This window comes from Marasmius oreades, chromosome 1 (assembly GCF_018924745.1).
Source record: "Marasmius oreades isolate 03SP1 chromosome 1, whole genome shotgun sequence".
Classification (NCBI taxonomy): domain Eukaryota; kingdom Fungi; phylum Basidiomycota; class Agaricomycetes; order Agaricales; family Marasmiaceae; genus Marasmius; species Marasmius oreades.
Window position 1 is genome coordinate 3570987 of NC_057323.1, and position 14262 is coordinate 3585248.

The following is a 14262-nucleotide window of genomic DNA, read 5'->3' on the forward strand; positions in this document are numbered from 1 at the left end:
GCGTAGGATTGCGGAACGCTGACGTGCAGAATTGCATCTATTCGGAACTCTAGATGGTTGCTCACGCTAGAAAGATATCTGACAGCAAGGACGACAGTTGGTTCACTTGTAATAGACTTCTTTTAATAATTGGGAACGAGGCCAGGGTAAAGTGGAAAGTTGTAGCAAAGACGATGATGGATGGTGATAGTGACTGATGAAAGTGAGATGTGCTGAGATGTGATGTGCGCCTAAGGGTTGCTCATCTCACGTCGGCAGCAGGTGATCTCAGCGCACACCGGTGGGCCCGTGATAGCATACAATAGAAGATGAAGGGAGATATGCATACATCTACATAGCAAGTCTTGAGTTGTTTTAACTTGGGAGGGCTTTTATTACGTGCAGTATAAAGACAGGTGGTATGATAGTAGCTTACCTAACAAAGCCAAGGTGCGGCGCTGTGAACATTCTTTGCCTGCAGGCAGGGAACGTGGTGAGTACTTGTATCAAAACGGGAGCACGAATACATTCTGTCATTTACCCTGCCCAAGGGACCCCCCCCACCTAAGCGGAACACGCTGCGAACGCATTGCTCCCCAGTTATATCTGCCCGTCGTAGAACCGTCGGAACCTCTTTTCATTTTCCTTCTCCTCTTCGCTGTATCACGGGGCTAGCACAAGCCACCGTCCACAGCGTACCGCCGCAGACTTCCAGGACGTAGACTCTCCAGAATCTCACCTCGACAGCTCGCCACCTCCCTCTACAAATACCCGTCACTCCCCCCTTCGAGGCGAGGATTAATATTCATATTTCCCAGCACTCACCACAGTCACTCATTTCAAAAAGGCGCAATCCAGCGCGCGATCTTTACTTACTCCCACTTTAATCGACACTTCCTCTGCCTGTCACCCCTCCTTCGTTTCTTAGCGAGCAAAAGGTAAGGATAGTGGACAATCCTGACGACGTCATGAGTGATCTTCTTCATCGTAAAACGTGGGGCGTGTGAAAAGCGGGTGACTACGGCGTAGGCGGTGATGCATTACGGAGGCCGTGACGATTGTCACATGTGCTGTGCATGTCATTATACCCAGATTTGGACTGATAACCGTGTCCACGGACCGACCGGCTGCTATCCTGAGAGCCCTTTTATAATTTCCAGGCCCTGTGTTCTTTTTGTTCCCCTTCTCCCCATCGCCGTCCTCGACGTTGAGGACCCTGTACATCTGTTACTCCTCCCCTTCTCACTCTTCCTCTTACGACCTCAACGCTCACCACGATTTCTTTTCCTCAATAGCTCTATCCGAGGGTTGTCCTGCTCATCGTTGCCCTACGCGTGATCAGGCACCCTCTTCTCGATCACTAGACGCGCTGTCGTCGTCGTATGAATCGCAATTTGCATCTGGTGAGTCTCGTTTAGGTTTGGATAGCTCCTAGTATTTTTTTCCTCTCGTCTGAAATGTTTGGATTTGGATTTGTGTATACATGTATCATGGTGGAGGTGGCGCGTGAATCTAACAACTCCCGCTCTCTTTCTTTTCTTTCCTTTTCGTCAAAACGAAATCCCTACTGTTCTCTTTCTCGCCGTTTGCGATGTCCTTCTCTCCTTGTTTATCTGGTAATGGCTCTGATACCGACGCTGATGTCCTCTCTCTTGATTCTCTGGTGCCTAGCCCTCAACACTCGGAATCGATTCTTGTAGATATGAAGGATATATCTTCTGCATCCAATAGACACTCTCGAACCTCTCTCATCTATCCTAGGAAGCGTCCCTCTCCTCATGGCGTCTCCAAAGCATCAAAGACACCCTCAATGCTACCCACTCAGCAGCCACGCAAGTCCCCTCGTTCAGCCAAATCCGCACTTCTGCTACAGCGTCAACAGCAGGTTACGGCCCTTCGTAAGGAAGGTGTTCTACTTGAGGAAGAGTATCGTGAAGAAATTCGCTGTTACATGCACGATATGGAGGTCTGTCGGTCACCGGTTTACACGCTATCGCTCGCTGAATCTCCAGGTCCTTCCTAGCATTTTACAATGTCCTCCACTCAGTCTATGGACCAACAACCGGAGATCAAGTGGCATATGCGGCCTTGTCTTGTCGATTTCCTCGTTGAGATCCACTTCACTTTCAGGCTTCGACCCGAAACCCTATACCTCACGCTCAACATCATAGACCGCTACGTTTCACGACGTATTGTCTACATCAAGCACTATCAGCTTGTTGGTTGTGCCGCTCTCTGGATTGCCGCCAAGTTTGAGGATGCTAAAGAGCGCGTTCCTACTGTGCAAGAACTTGTGCAGATGTGCCATGATGCTTACGAGGAGTCGGCGTTCATCCAGATGGAAGGCCATATTTTGTCCACAATACAGTGGACGTTGGGCCATCCCACAGCCGAAGCGTGGTTGAGGTTGATGTGCTGCGGCCCTTGTTTGGAGGAACCCAGAGTGCAGCATGTGGCACGGTTTCTAATGGAAATAACCCTTTTCTATCGCGAGTTTATCAAGTATCCTCCTTCAGGCATCGCTCTAGCGGCTTTGGCATTGGCTCGATACCTCTGTGGTAAGCCTCGGCGTGTGTGGGAAGAAACAGATGAGTGCTTGGAGATCGTGGATCTGTTAGATGTTCGCCTCGCGAAGCGTGTCAACGATCTCTCCGAGACCTTGGTGAAGAAGTATTCATATGCGTTCTACTCGAAAGCCGCGACTTTTGTCGTGCAGTTCTATCTACAAGGCGGTCGCTTTATCCGCACAACTCTCCCTCCATTCCCTCTCACTCCTCAACGCACTCGTTCTGATTCCTTGTCGACCGTGAGCACGCCGATGAGCTCCACAACTTCAATGTCTGATATTTCAGATGACTTCCCTCTCACGCCAATTACTCCCTCTTTACCACCATCTTCTGATCCATTCCAGACGATGTACATATCGGACGACAAGGAGAACGTACCCTCGTCTTTCGAGCCTGTACTGAACAAACTTCGTGTGGACTCTGATAGTGCGTCAGACCAGTATCTTCCCCATGACTTCGTGGTCTTCGGTCGGCCTGCTCTGCACAATCTCAATGTTTCTCCTCGGGTTTTTTCGTAGCAATCGCATTCCAAGCAACGCATCTTGTATTGTCGCATTCCACATCGCTGTCTTTCATTCTCTTGTCCAAAAGTTCATCAGTCCCTCAAAATGTAATATCATACGTCTTCACGACGCCTCCCACTCCCACTCGCAACAGTCTTCAGTTTTTGTTTCCGCATCCTCAATCATCCATGCATTACACTTTCCCTTGCAATTTTCCTTTTTTTTCTCAATCATCCCCCCCCCCCCCCCAAACATTCACAATCCAGATCACCTCATCACACGCTTGCACATCATCCTCCATCCTATTATACAAGGCTAACAAGGCTAACGTCCCATAAAAGCATAGGGTCATCGAAATAGAGTTCCATTACTGGTCATCATCCTAGCCTTTTCGTGCAACGCTTCTCGGCTGAACGGACCTATCCTCTCACCCTATACCGCGTTTCCTTGTTGAATCACGACGAAGATTTTTCCAGTCGTTTACCCTCTCCTTCAGTTACTTCAACATTCCCTTCTTGTTACTCTATGCATCCCACCCCCCCATAGTATCTTTCCTCCGATCCTTCCCGAACTCCCGATCCTATCATTCAACGGTCAAACGGTCTTCCCAGTGACCTCTCGATGCCACTTAATTGTGGCTATCGCGTTCGTTCTTAAAAGTTTACATTATTGTTCAATTTATGTTATACCTTTCATCCGCCAAAGAACACCGCACTTTCCCAAACCAGGACACTCTCAATATCTGGTTATCCCGCTCGGCAGTCTTAGTGCACCAGCGTCTCAATACATCGGTATTCTTACAGCCACCCTACATTACACTATTTTTTTTCCACCCGTACATATTGTTACCCTTTATTGTTATCCACCTCGAACCACATTTTCCACAATCCCCGCAATCTCACATACCTGTCAACATAGCTCGTTTTATCCGCAATCAATGTCATCAGTAGCGTTACTCAAAACTCCGTGTACCGCTCTGGTCCCGTCTGGTTGCTTTTACTTCCGAGTTAATGCAAGAATGGAAGAACTGTCGTCCTCGCGATGTGCCCTTAAAATGCACTGTCTTTTCTCAAGGCATTCTTATGAGATATATATCAGGATGTACAAGTACTCTAGAAGATTGATCCACAACGTAACAATTCAGTTGTCCCTCAAATGGGAGGGCGGTGCCCATGGCTATGCTCGTATATGTCTTCTGCCCCGAGCGACTCCTCCGGAACTGGTATCGTTATCACACTTGTCCTCCTATTTTATCGCGGAATTCCCTTATCTCATCTCAACTTCAAGATGTTGAGATGATCGGTCGTCACAGGCGACTAGAAGTACAATGAGCACAATCCCCACTTATGGTACTCTTGTATGGTACTCTTGTATTTACATCAATCTTTTCAGGGACATCGAAATGGAGAGAGATCGATGACCAGGTGGTTGCGTTTTATTACACGCTGACGGTCATACTGTCATCTTGTCTCCGACATCCATTCGCGTCTATGCGGGTTCATCAGTAGATAGTGATTCATCATACCGGCGATAACAACAAAAAGATCAAGTTTGTATTTTATATTCCCTTGCCTACGAAGTATAGCTATACGGTATAGACTTCCCATAGTTGCTTATATTAGACAGTGTGGATAAATAATCGTCGCTGTCGACATGCGGTTCTTGAGAAGGCTGGGCGCGATTAATATCGTTTTGTTTTCGACGCCCAAACATCTTCTGATGGAAGGTGCGGAAATGACAACTTACTACCCGTCCCGCAGATCACCAAGAGTCTTTTGTTTAGGTTCGAATTAATGTAGGTTCCGACTTCAGTCTACTTAGGACCGACTGCTAATAGTGCTGCTTGACCTTCGAGCCTGAGCCTGTTCGAAACTTGGAATTAAGATTCCGGATTCTAAACGATGCAATTCTCCTTGAACCTCAGGCAATCCCGTTCATACCGTGTCGAGGAAACCGTGGGATGGCGATGTACGGCATGAAATTGAGTACCACAAACGCAACAGGTGTAATTCGCGCCACTTGAACACGGAGGCCGTCTGTGTTGTAACTGTACATACTACAAGAGGAAGCTCGGCCTCACTAGTAGCAAGAACCACGAAGTTGATATAGATGGTACAAACCCTCTAGAATTTCCCCCTTTTAACACGAACCTCATTTTGCCGTAGGTACACCGATTCTTATGTATTTACCCCCGGGCCGTTCATTTACTCGAGTATCCATTGATCGCCTTCCTGCTTGATTCCTACTGCACGTTTTTCATCCAGACTGATTCGACCAGCGTGAAGAATGGCAGTCGTGAGTACAGTGTTGGCAATGGTGGGTAGACCATGTACATCAAAATCTGTGGCCTTGGCCTGTCCCGCATTGACACTGCGCGCTGCATCGACGAATTTCTCTATCGAAACATAGCCGTAAGCACGCTGACCATCAAAGTGACCACTTTCCGATGGCGAATACTTCATGCTATGTAAAAGATGCAGGGTTAATATTTAATATCGATGGGCAGATGTGCCTGCGCACTCACTAGAACGGGTTGAACCACATCTTACCAGTGTCGTCGTTTGTCACATCATAGCCACGGTGGGCCTGGTCGACTGTGATATCACCCTGAGTCCAGAATTGGTATAAGACGAGCAGTTGGCTGAATGAGGGGACTGGACAACCGTACCTTCTCAGCCATATAGTACCAATGTTGGGCGGTATGTACTCCAGCCTTCAACGGAGCCGTCCAGCTTGCGGTAAAAACACCCGTACCCCGATGCTTTCTGCTGGAGGTGGAGACCCAATCGACCATAAGAGTGATGGTGTCTTCAGTTTCCGGAACACAGTTGTAGGGTTCGCTAGTAGCGATTCCGGTTGCTGCACTGGCGACGACCCGGGTCGGGATTGCCTTCCCTTGGAGAATCCAGCAGCAGATGTCAACATGGTGCGAGGAGAGGTAGTAGCTGACATGAACGTAAGAAATCGAGTTCAGAGGGGAAATTGAAAAGATAACTTGTACCTGATATCAGATTCCTTTCCAGCCCAAGCACGGAAAGTTTCCAGCTGGCTTTTTGGTTGACTCATCCACGCGCTGAAGAAATTAAATTCTCCCAAAGTAGCGGCCTTTGCACGGGCATCGCTGTACACTGGGTCAAACCTAGAACAAACTGTGAGTATTAACGAGTATCAAGAACGAAAATTCTAACCGCTTGTGGTGCTCCACAAAGCACACTACGTTATGTTCCCGAGCTGCAGCAATAAGTTCATTATGATGCGACAAAAGTTTGACGGCGGGTTTGGTGACCAGGACATGAATACCGCATTTGATCGCGTACATAGAAATATCATAATGAGTCGCTGAGGTAGAAAGTTCAATACGGGGGAAGCTTTGGTGAAGCGAATGAAACGCACGATCAGGTGTGAAGATGATCACAGCATCTCCAGGGGATAACTTGTCGATCGCTTCTTTGTCTAGAGACGATAATCAATTTGTTGAGAATGCGCCACAGACTCAAGTCGACCTAACTCACAAGCTGCAGGATCGATTTTGCCACCTTTAGGGAACTCATCGAACCTAGTAGAAGTTCTTGCGCTTGAGATTAATTGGTGAATGATAGACACGACACGCACGAGAGGTCCATGTCTTTGTACACGTCGCCGATGTTCTTTTGAAGATGTTCCCGGATGGCTGGGAACTTCCCTCCGTTCACGCCAACCATACCAAGGTGGTTGACCTTGATGAGGATAATGAATATTAACCAACAAAGGACAGCGTAGTTCACGCACTTTACCCAATCTCCGAAGGTCAAAAAGAGTAAGACCGACAACCTAAATACCGGGCTTACTGGATTAAACTTGAAAGGATAGGCTGGACAATGGACATACACCAATCTGTATTGCGACGATGAGTAGCGTGAACAAGGAGCGGGAAGGGCCTCACCTTCTTGTCTGACTTTGAGGCACCAGCACCCGTCCATCCTGTGGTGTACTCTCCCTGGATTGCTTCAATTTGGGCGCTTCTTTGGCATTAGAGTGTACTCACAGTACCACCTAGATCGTCGTGTATAAGTCAAGGTTCATGGAGTATTTGGATAACAGATTTACACATTAAAACATTAAGTTTCTCCATCACAGGATATAGAGGGAAAATGTAAAATGGAGGTGGCTTATCGACTACACCGACTTTATAGCGATGGTAGGTACCTAGCGGGCCGGGGGGTCTGACGAACCGAAGTCCCGCGACGGAAGTGCCCCATGCTTCTGCCAGGTGTCAGGTCTAGGGGTTATTGCAGTGCACGTGGTAAAATCGTGCACAGGGGCACGTGCAATTGCGTCACCTTTCCCAGGCGGTTCCACTTTCCACCATTCAAATTTCTCCACTATCCAGTTACGACCACTTTACGATTTTGCTTTTTTCGCTCTTCCGTTTCCGTTATGTCCCTCAGCTCTCCAGAACCTCCTTTCATGCCTAGACCAGAATTCATTCGTCACCACAAATCACCACCCAGTTCTTTTGCCTTGCTCACCTTCTCAGGTCCAAATTGCATCAGGCTCTACTCGTTTTCGTTAGAAGTAATTGCCACTTTACGTCGCTTCCTGGATCAACGTGTCATAGTTCAAGGTATTCGCGAGGACGCCGACAACAATCTGTACGAGTTTGCGCTTGATGGGAAGCCTTGGTCCAGTCCCAAAAACCTCGCCACAGAGAGGTTCCTCGTAAACTTACTGGCCGTCCTTTACCACTGTGGATACAATTATCAGTCAACAATTGACTATGGCCGTGAACCCGATGATCGTTTGGCAATCACATTCTCGTGTCCAGTAATCCCATCTGATGCACCTCTTACGCACACTCCCACTCCTCAAGGCTCGGGAAGTATCTTGTCTGAGAAGCAGAAGTTCTACAGGGTTCCGTTTGCCCTTTCTTTTCCCTCTTCCACCATCCTACGCGTTATCAACCCGCCCCTTCATTCAACGCCAGCAATTCTCCAGGTCTTTCCATTTCTACATAATTCAAGGACCTAATCTGACCGGTCCGTCATATAGGCTGTACGAAGCTCATGGCCTCGCGGGGTGGAATCCGAAAAGAAAGTAGGAGATAATTGTTTTGAGTTCAAGCTCAAAGGATACAAATGTACAACCTCGTCCCTCTATTTCCAGAATATGCGCGTTTGCTGACTTGAAAGACAACTTCAGGGTTTCAGGAAGACACATTTGCTGCTGATTCTCTTCGACATATATTATCACTTCTTTCATCACTAGACGCCCATTCCTTTACCCTTCAGACATCTCTATCATTAACTAGCAGGTCCCGCGTCAAGGACCTTTGGATCTTCACCGGTCCCCCCTCATCTGTACTAGATGATGCTCCGCTCCCTGATTCAGCGTCTCATTCTCTATCCAGCTCCTCCCAAACCGCTCTGAGATGCAAAATGCCTACTCCGGAAACAGTGGCTACTAACTCGCATAAGAAATTAGTTACGGAGCCACTTCTCGAGACAATACCTCTGTCTCCATCCCAGGCCCCTCACCAGCGTGCGATGACTGACCAACCAAACTGTGGCGACTTGAGTCCGTGGACTGCAACGCCGCCGTCACCACACAGCCCTTCACCTTCGGTTTCAAATCTGCTCCGAAAGGCGGCACCTAGGGCACAAGTCCCCGTCTCGGTGCACGATGGCGACCCTCCTAATGGGACGGAGTATCGTGCGGTGCTTCCAAGTGTCATTCCCGAAGGAGTACCAGATATGACAGGTATTGGGACGACCCCAGACGTGTTATATTCCACGTCGCCTTTTGGGGTGGCAGAAGTTGAGAAGCAGCCTTCTTCCCTTCACCATAGGATACAGACACCTCCGCTTCATTCTCCACCCAAGACACCTCCGCTAGCCACTTCTCCTTCTCCTACTCACACCTCGTCTCCTTCTCGCAATGCTTCCCCATCTTCTCCTCCCGATCACGAACGCGAAGGGAACTTGAACCCCGATCCCGAACATAATCTTGACGGACCATTGCTCTCTCCCGGTACATTCAGAGATTCGGCGTTCTCTTCGAGTACAGAAATGAGCAAGGAAATACCCATCAAATGGACTGGACGTGATCTTGAGGCTCTGAATACTGGCGACAAACGCCCTTCCCAGCCCGATCGGATGTCTTCGGTTGGACCAATACTACCTGGTGGTTGGCAGCCGTCGCCCGTGGAGGAGAAAGAAATGACTCCACGGTCTCCTGAACCTGAGATCAAGGATACTGAAGAGCACTTGGAACTCAAACAAAACGTTCGAGTGGCTTCACCAGAATTTAACGATCCTCCTGAACAGCAACTCCGACGAAGCGAAGCAGCCTGGATGGGCGTGATATCTCCGAATGACCAACCAGCCTTACCTCCTCTTGAATCAGACATCTCGCGGGGTAAACAGCGTCAAGAGAGCTCGGGTTCCAGTACGGGACAAGGTTGGGTTTTAGTCAATGTTGAAGGAAAGGGTTCTGCCATCAGCCCCACGACAGAGACATCGAAAGATGCTGTAGGCGTAAGCCCAGGTTCTCAATCCTCTTCATCTCCGTACATCCCTGGGCCCGAAGTAGACGGTGGACACGTCAAGCAGCCGACATCTGCAAATGCGTCTATGTCACCTGCCGCAAAAACTATCGTGATTATTGACGCAGTGGACGGAAAGAAATCGAAGCAGACGAAGGAATCCCCCAGTGCCTCACGAGTACGTCGATTCTTTTCACTTAGCCGGAAAGATTCGGTATGTAATGATCTTGGTTCATGGACTTTATTGATGGAATGTTTCTAGCCCAAGCTCGCAGAAAAGTTAGCTCAGAACGGCCCGTCCTCTTCTGGGACGGAGACCGTAAGAAATAGAAGTCGGTCAGCTTTTGGGCAGCGGTTAAGGCGCATAGGGACCCCAGAGGCCACTCGTAACGAGGAGAATAGACGGAGCTTTGATTGATCCTCAATCTGCGCAGACTTCAACTCTGAGGACATTGACTATACCATTGAACTATTTGGATTTGTCCATATGCATACACTTTCTCGCTTCATGTTATGGTTGGTGGGTATCTATCTATCGATATATCACGACTAGAACATATCCGTATTATAGCTTACATTACCTATTTCAATGTCGTCACGCTCACGTGAAGATGTCACACGTGGCCTCGCCGAACTGAGTCGGTAGCTACTTCGATTGAGGGCCGCTGTTGAGATTGAATTCGAAAGAGTGTTCTCAGACATATTCAGCTAAAAAACGTTTCACTAAAATGTTGGCAATAAATAAAAAATTGAGTCAGCAAAAGAAAGCGTCTGTCTTGCTTATGTGTGATCATCAGACATCTTTGCAGTGGATTTACCACTTGGAGAAATCGACAAAACTCGGACAGCGGTCCAGAACGACGATGAACGCGAAATATGGAGGATTTTGGTGGATGAATTGGGAAAAAAGTGGCAAAGAAAGAGGAATAAACGAGGGAACGAAGAGAAGTTGAGGAGAGCTCTAGGGGAGTCTGGCTCGGAGGATCCCACCGCTGGTGTCAGTGACCCAGCCACCTGTCTGCATCACTCCGTACCCTTGCTTTTCCCGTCACTCAGCCGGCCTTTTCCACCCAGTTCTCCTCCCTTCCCCCCTCATATATTCGCCTCTCCCCCGACATCCAGGCCTCCCCTGCTCTATTTCCTCTTCCCATTCCCCTCATAATTCTTCTCCCTACTCCAGTCATGCCTCTTTGTCGAAGAAAGAGAGTGATTCTAATTGAACCTTCAGAGATCCTCCTGGCAACCGCAAGATCCAATCCCAATAAACAGGTCTTTCTATTGGAGCAGACAGGCGAAATCTTTGAATCGTATGAGTACGTTTCATCCTTGCTGTATCTCCTATGAAAGTTCTGACCTCCACCGTCGTCTCATCTACTTGTTTCAGAGCCTATGCGGCACGTATGTCTTTCTATAGATTGAAACAATTCCAATGTGAAGTTACCGGCAAGAGTGGTCTCGATTACTTTCAAGCTGTCGAAAGTGAACGCCAGGAAGCCCGAACGCTGCACGCTCGATTTTCAGAACCTCTGAAGCCCGCCATCCTCAAAGCTGTCCAATGGCGTATGTTACACATGTTATTCGCGCAGACTCTCGTTCAGGTCGCTTACCGTCAATTATAACTACAGAGGTCATGAGCAGGTTGGATCATCTCGTAGAGGCTGTATATGAACGTTTCAAGGACAGATATTTTGCTGGCGAAAGTAAGTCCTCTGAGCACCATTCCTGGTCCAATCAAGCTCTCAAGCCCTTTACCTTCCCGTTTGGCAGAGGTACTCGTCGATCTTACGGGCACCAAGTGAGCATTGTTTTAGTGTTATACTTATCTTACCCAGCTCACTCTTACTGAACCTTACTACTCAGCTTGGTCCGCTACGTCGGCTTGGTCGACAAAGTATACCCACCAAAGTACAGTAACGATGCGAGTGCCAGGGATGCCTACGCTGAGCTACAGTCCGCTGCAGAGGTGTCTGGAAGACCATTCGATCAAATTATACCCCACCCAATCGGTGGCGACCTCAAGGTCCCCGTGAAGGAAGTCAATGCAAAAGACGATCCTAACTTGTACTATTATTGGGTGCAGATATTAGAACCCGAGAAAGAAAAAGGGGAAAGAGGTGGCAAGTCCTCCGGGAAGAATTCTGATGAAAGCAGCAGCAACGTTATTGGAAGCCTTATGGAGGTTCAGTGCGGAAGGATGAGGTCTGTTTACCTGAATCGTGTTTTTGGTGTTTCGCTGAAGCTGATGCGAAATTCACAGTCGCGATCGACTGTCCTTTTCCAAGTCCATCGTACGACGCTTCATTCGCGACTGTGTAGATCGTGAGGCTTCTATTGCCTCTCCCTGGACTGTCAAACCTGAAATCGCCAGACGATATGGCGTCGAGTCAGTTATGCCCGAGGAAACGCGGATAGGAGTAGAAATTATGAAAAAAGGCGAGAGTGACAAGCGAAAGAAAGCCTGGGAGGACAAGGATGGTCCACCTGCTAAAAAGCAAAAGAAAGGGAACGCTAATGTGGAGGAGAGCGGTATGTTTCAATGATGTTCATCGTCGTGCAACCTTCTCATTCCTTTCTCATGCAGCAAAAGCTGCAGCCCTTGCCGCTGAGAAGCGAGAACGAGAAGAGAAAGCAAAAAGAGAGGAGGCGGAGAGGCTCGCAGCTGAGAAGAAGAAGAAGAAGAAACCCATACGATATCCCACTGAAGACCTTGATGTGCGAATCACGGACAAGGACAAGAAATCTGGAATGAAAGTCAAACGGCCTATCCCAAGTCGCGTCGCTCTACCCTTTCAGGACAATTTAAGTACTTTTGAACACTTCCTTTACGCCTGGAATTTCTTAGTTGTTTACGGGTGAGTTGGCTCCGTGATCTCTTTGGTTTCAAGCTTATATCATTGATACTAGTCAACCCTTACACCTCTCGACATTTACCCTAGACGAACTCGAGCATGCTATAAGACACAGTCATGCCGAACTCCCGTGTCCTCTGCTAGCGGAGGTTCACTCGACGCTCATCTATAATTTACGAACGGTGCCGTTCCAGAGACATAGCGCGATCGTTTCCATGCTCCGTTGTAAGGAAACCCTAGCAGAATCTGAAGACAAGATACTAGGCATTACTTTGGACCAATTGACCGCTGCCATGGCAGACATTGGTAATAACTGGGAGCGAGTTCCGCTTCGCCATTCAGAATGTCGGGATGGATGGGAGGAAGCGCTTATAGGATGTTTAAAAGATGTTCGTTTACAGCCTTCACTCGGTACGCGTTACCGCTGATCTTCTTTTGCCCTTTCAGCACGCTACTCTTGAAAATTTCCCTCGCGTTAGAGAAATCTTTATCAAACTCCTTTTTTCAACCGATACGTCAACGGATCGATTGTCGCCCTCCTCCGTCGCAAGCGCGTTGACCGAGTCCTCTGGACCAAACTCTCAGAACAGTGTTTCTTATAGGTATCACTCACTCCCCCCTCAGGACCGCATAGCCATCTTGTCATTCATGTGCAATCTCGCCATTTCAAGCAAGGCGATCCATGTCCATATGGAGACTTGCGAGGAGCAGCTGACGGCTCTGAGGAAAGAAAAAATAGAAGTCAACCGTCAAAAGAAGCAATAGTACGCGTGTTTTTTCTGTGTCCAAGCTCATATTAACACCCGTCACAGCGCCGAGGAGATGAGTGCACTTTTACAGGAGACGAAAGAAGAAGCATCGCCCCCGGCGGACGAGGACGTGGTTATGCAAGATTCTGGAGATGTTTCGGATGCTGGTGGTTCTGAGAGTGGCTCTGAAATATCGAATGGAAGCAAAGGGAAAAAGGGAACGTCGCGACAAAAGGACCTTCGTCAAAAAGCACAATTGCAGGCACACGCCAAACAACGTGAAGCTGCGCGGGCTAAGCAAGCGTCGGTGAAGCTGGCTCTCGCCGAACGCCGACGGTTAGACGAAGAAGTCAATAAGTTGGAACGTCGCTTGGAGGGCATTGAACGAGAGTTCAGAAAGTTGCTAGGAGGTGTCAGGGTTAAACCCTTAGGGAAGGATCGCTTCCATAACCGGGTGTGGTGGTTCGATGGACTGGGAGCTGCGTCTCTCGTTGGTAGCGGTGGTGTGGCACAGTACGGTACGGGGAGGATATTTATCCAGGGGCCGAGTGAATTCGACGAGGAGATGCTTAACCGCAGAGACGATGACATAGAGGGTAGACGACTTGAGGAGGAGGGTATAGAAGGGAGACTCGGACCTAGAGAATGGGCCGTTTATTCAGATATAGAAGAGGTAAGAAAAAATCTTGTTTGCCATGCAGCTTGGTGTATTCAAGTTTTTTTCTCTCTCGTGCTATAAGCTTGATGAATTTGTGGCGTGGCTCAACCCCAAAGGGCATCGTGAGCTGGCGCTCAAAGGAATGCTCAGCAAGTGGTGGATATATATAACTGCAGGGATGAGGCGGCGTATAGCGGTTAGTGGTTCGCTTTTGGCTTTCATTTTGCTTGAACTCAACGGACTTCATTCTAGGACGTCAATGCACATGCCAAGTTACCTGAAGCACGAAGAAGTGCTCGGACAAAAGCCCATCATGATGTCTCTCGCGAGCCATACATGCTCTGGGCCAATCGCAGAGCTATCAATGCCTCTTGATGCTTTCATTTTGCTTCCTTGATTCGTGTATCACCATTGGTAGGATCTGCACACCATATAGT

The 14262-nt window shown here is 48.4% G+C and overlaps 4 protein-coding genes across 4 annotated transcripts; 3 read left to right on the top strand and 1 right to left on the bottom strand.

Annotated features, from left to right (window-relative positions):
* The first annotated feature begins 520 nt into the window (after window positions 1–520).
* Window positions 521–4087, top strand: E1B28_001238 (uncharacterized protein). Its single transcript, XM_043147148.1, has 4 exons — window positions 521–917; window positions 1275–1382; window positions 1651–1945; window positions 2003–4087. The coding sequence occupies exons 3-4, from the start codon at window positions 1682–1684 to the stop codon at window positions 3062–3064; spliced, it is 1326 nt and encodes a 441-aa protein (XP_043015853.1). The 5' UTR covers window positions 521–917; window positions 1275–1382; window positions 1651–1681; the 3' UTR covers window positions 3065–4087.
* A 973-nt stretch (window positions 4088–5060) lies between these two features.
* E1B28_001239 (uncharacterized protein) lies at window positions 5061–7254 on the bottom strand. Its single transcript, XM_043147149.1, has 13 exons — window positions 7136–7254; window positions 7074–7081; window positions 6972–7025; window positions 6917–6922; window positions 6818–6859; window positions 6662–6765; window positions 6562–6605; window positions 6443–6502; window positions 6238–6388; window positions 6051–6188; window positions 5718–5994; window positions 5574–5656; window positions 5061–5512 (listed from the first exon to the last, which is right to left on the bottom strand). Exons 1-13 carry the CDS (start codon window positions 7158–7160, stop codon window positions 5254–5256), a joined length of 1251 nt encoding a protein of 416 aa, XP_043015854.1. The 5' UTR covers window positions 7161–7254; the 3' UTR covers window positions 5061–5253.
* A 153-nt stretch (window positions 7255–7407) lies between these two features.
* Window positions 7408–10215, top strand: E1B28_001240 (uncharacterized protein). Its single transcript, XM_043147150.1, has 4 exons — window positions 7408–8023; window positions 8078–8165; window positions 8228–9783; window positions 9832–10215. Exons 1-4 carry the CDS (start codon window positions 7466–7468, stop codon window positions 9985–9987), a joined length of 2358 nt encoding a protein of 785 aa, XP_043015855.1. The 5' UTR covers window positions 7408–7465; the 3' UTR covers window positions 9988–10215.
* Window positions 10216–10297: 82 nt separating this feature from the next.
* Window positions 10298–14200, top strand: E1B28_001241 (uncharacterized protein; the record flags this gene model as incomplete). The annotated part of the gene is made up of 14 exons (XM_043147151.1): window positions 10298–10322; window positions 10367–10566; window positions 10644–10882; window positions 10954–11129; window positions 11195–11269; window positions 11337–11364; window positions 11430–11768; window positions 11827–12095; window positions 12151–12421; window positions 12474–12807; window positions 12866–13182; window positions 13231–13840; window positions 13908–14021; window positions 14078–14200. 14 exons carry the CDS (start codon window positions 10298–10300, stop codon window positions 14198–14200), a joined length of 3120 nt encoding a protein of 1039 aa, XP_043015856.1.
* Window positions 14201–14262: the final 62 nt, after the last annotated feature.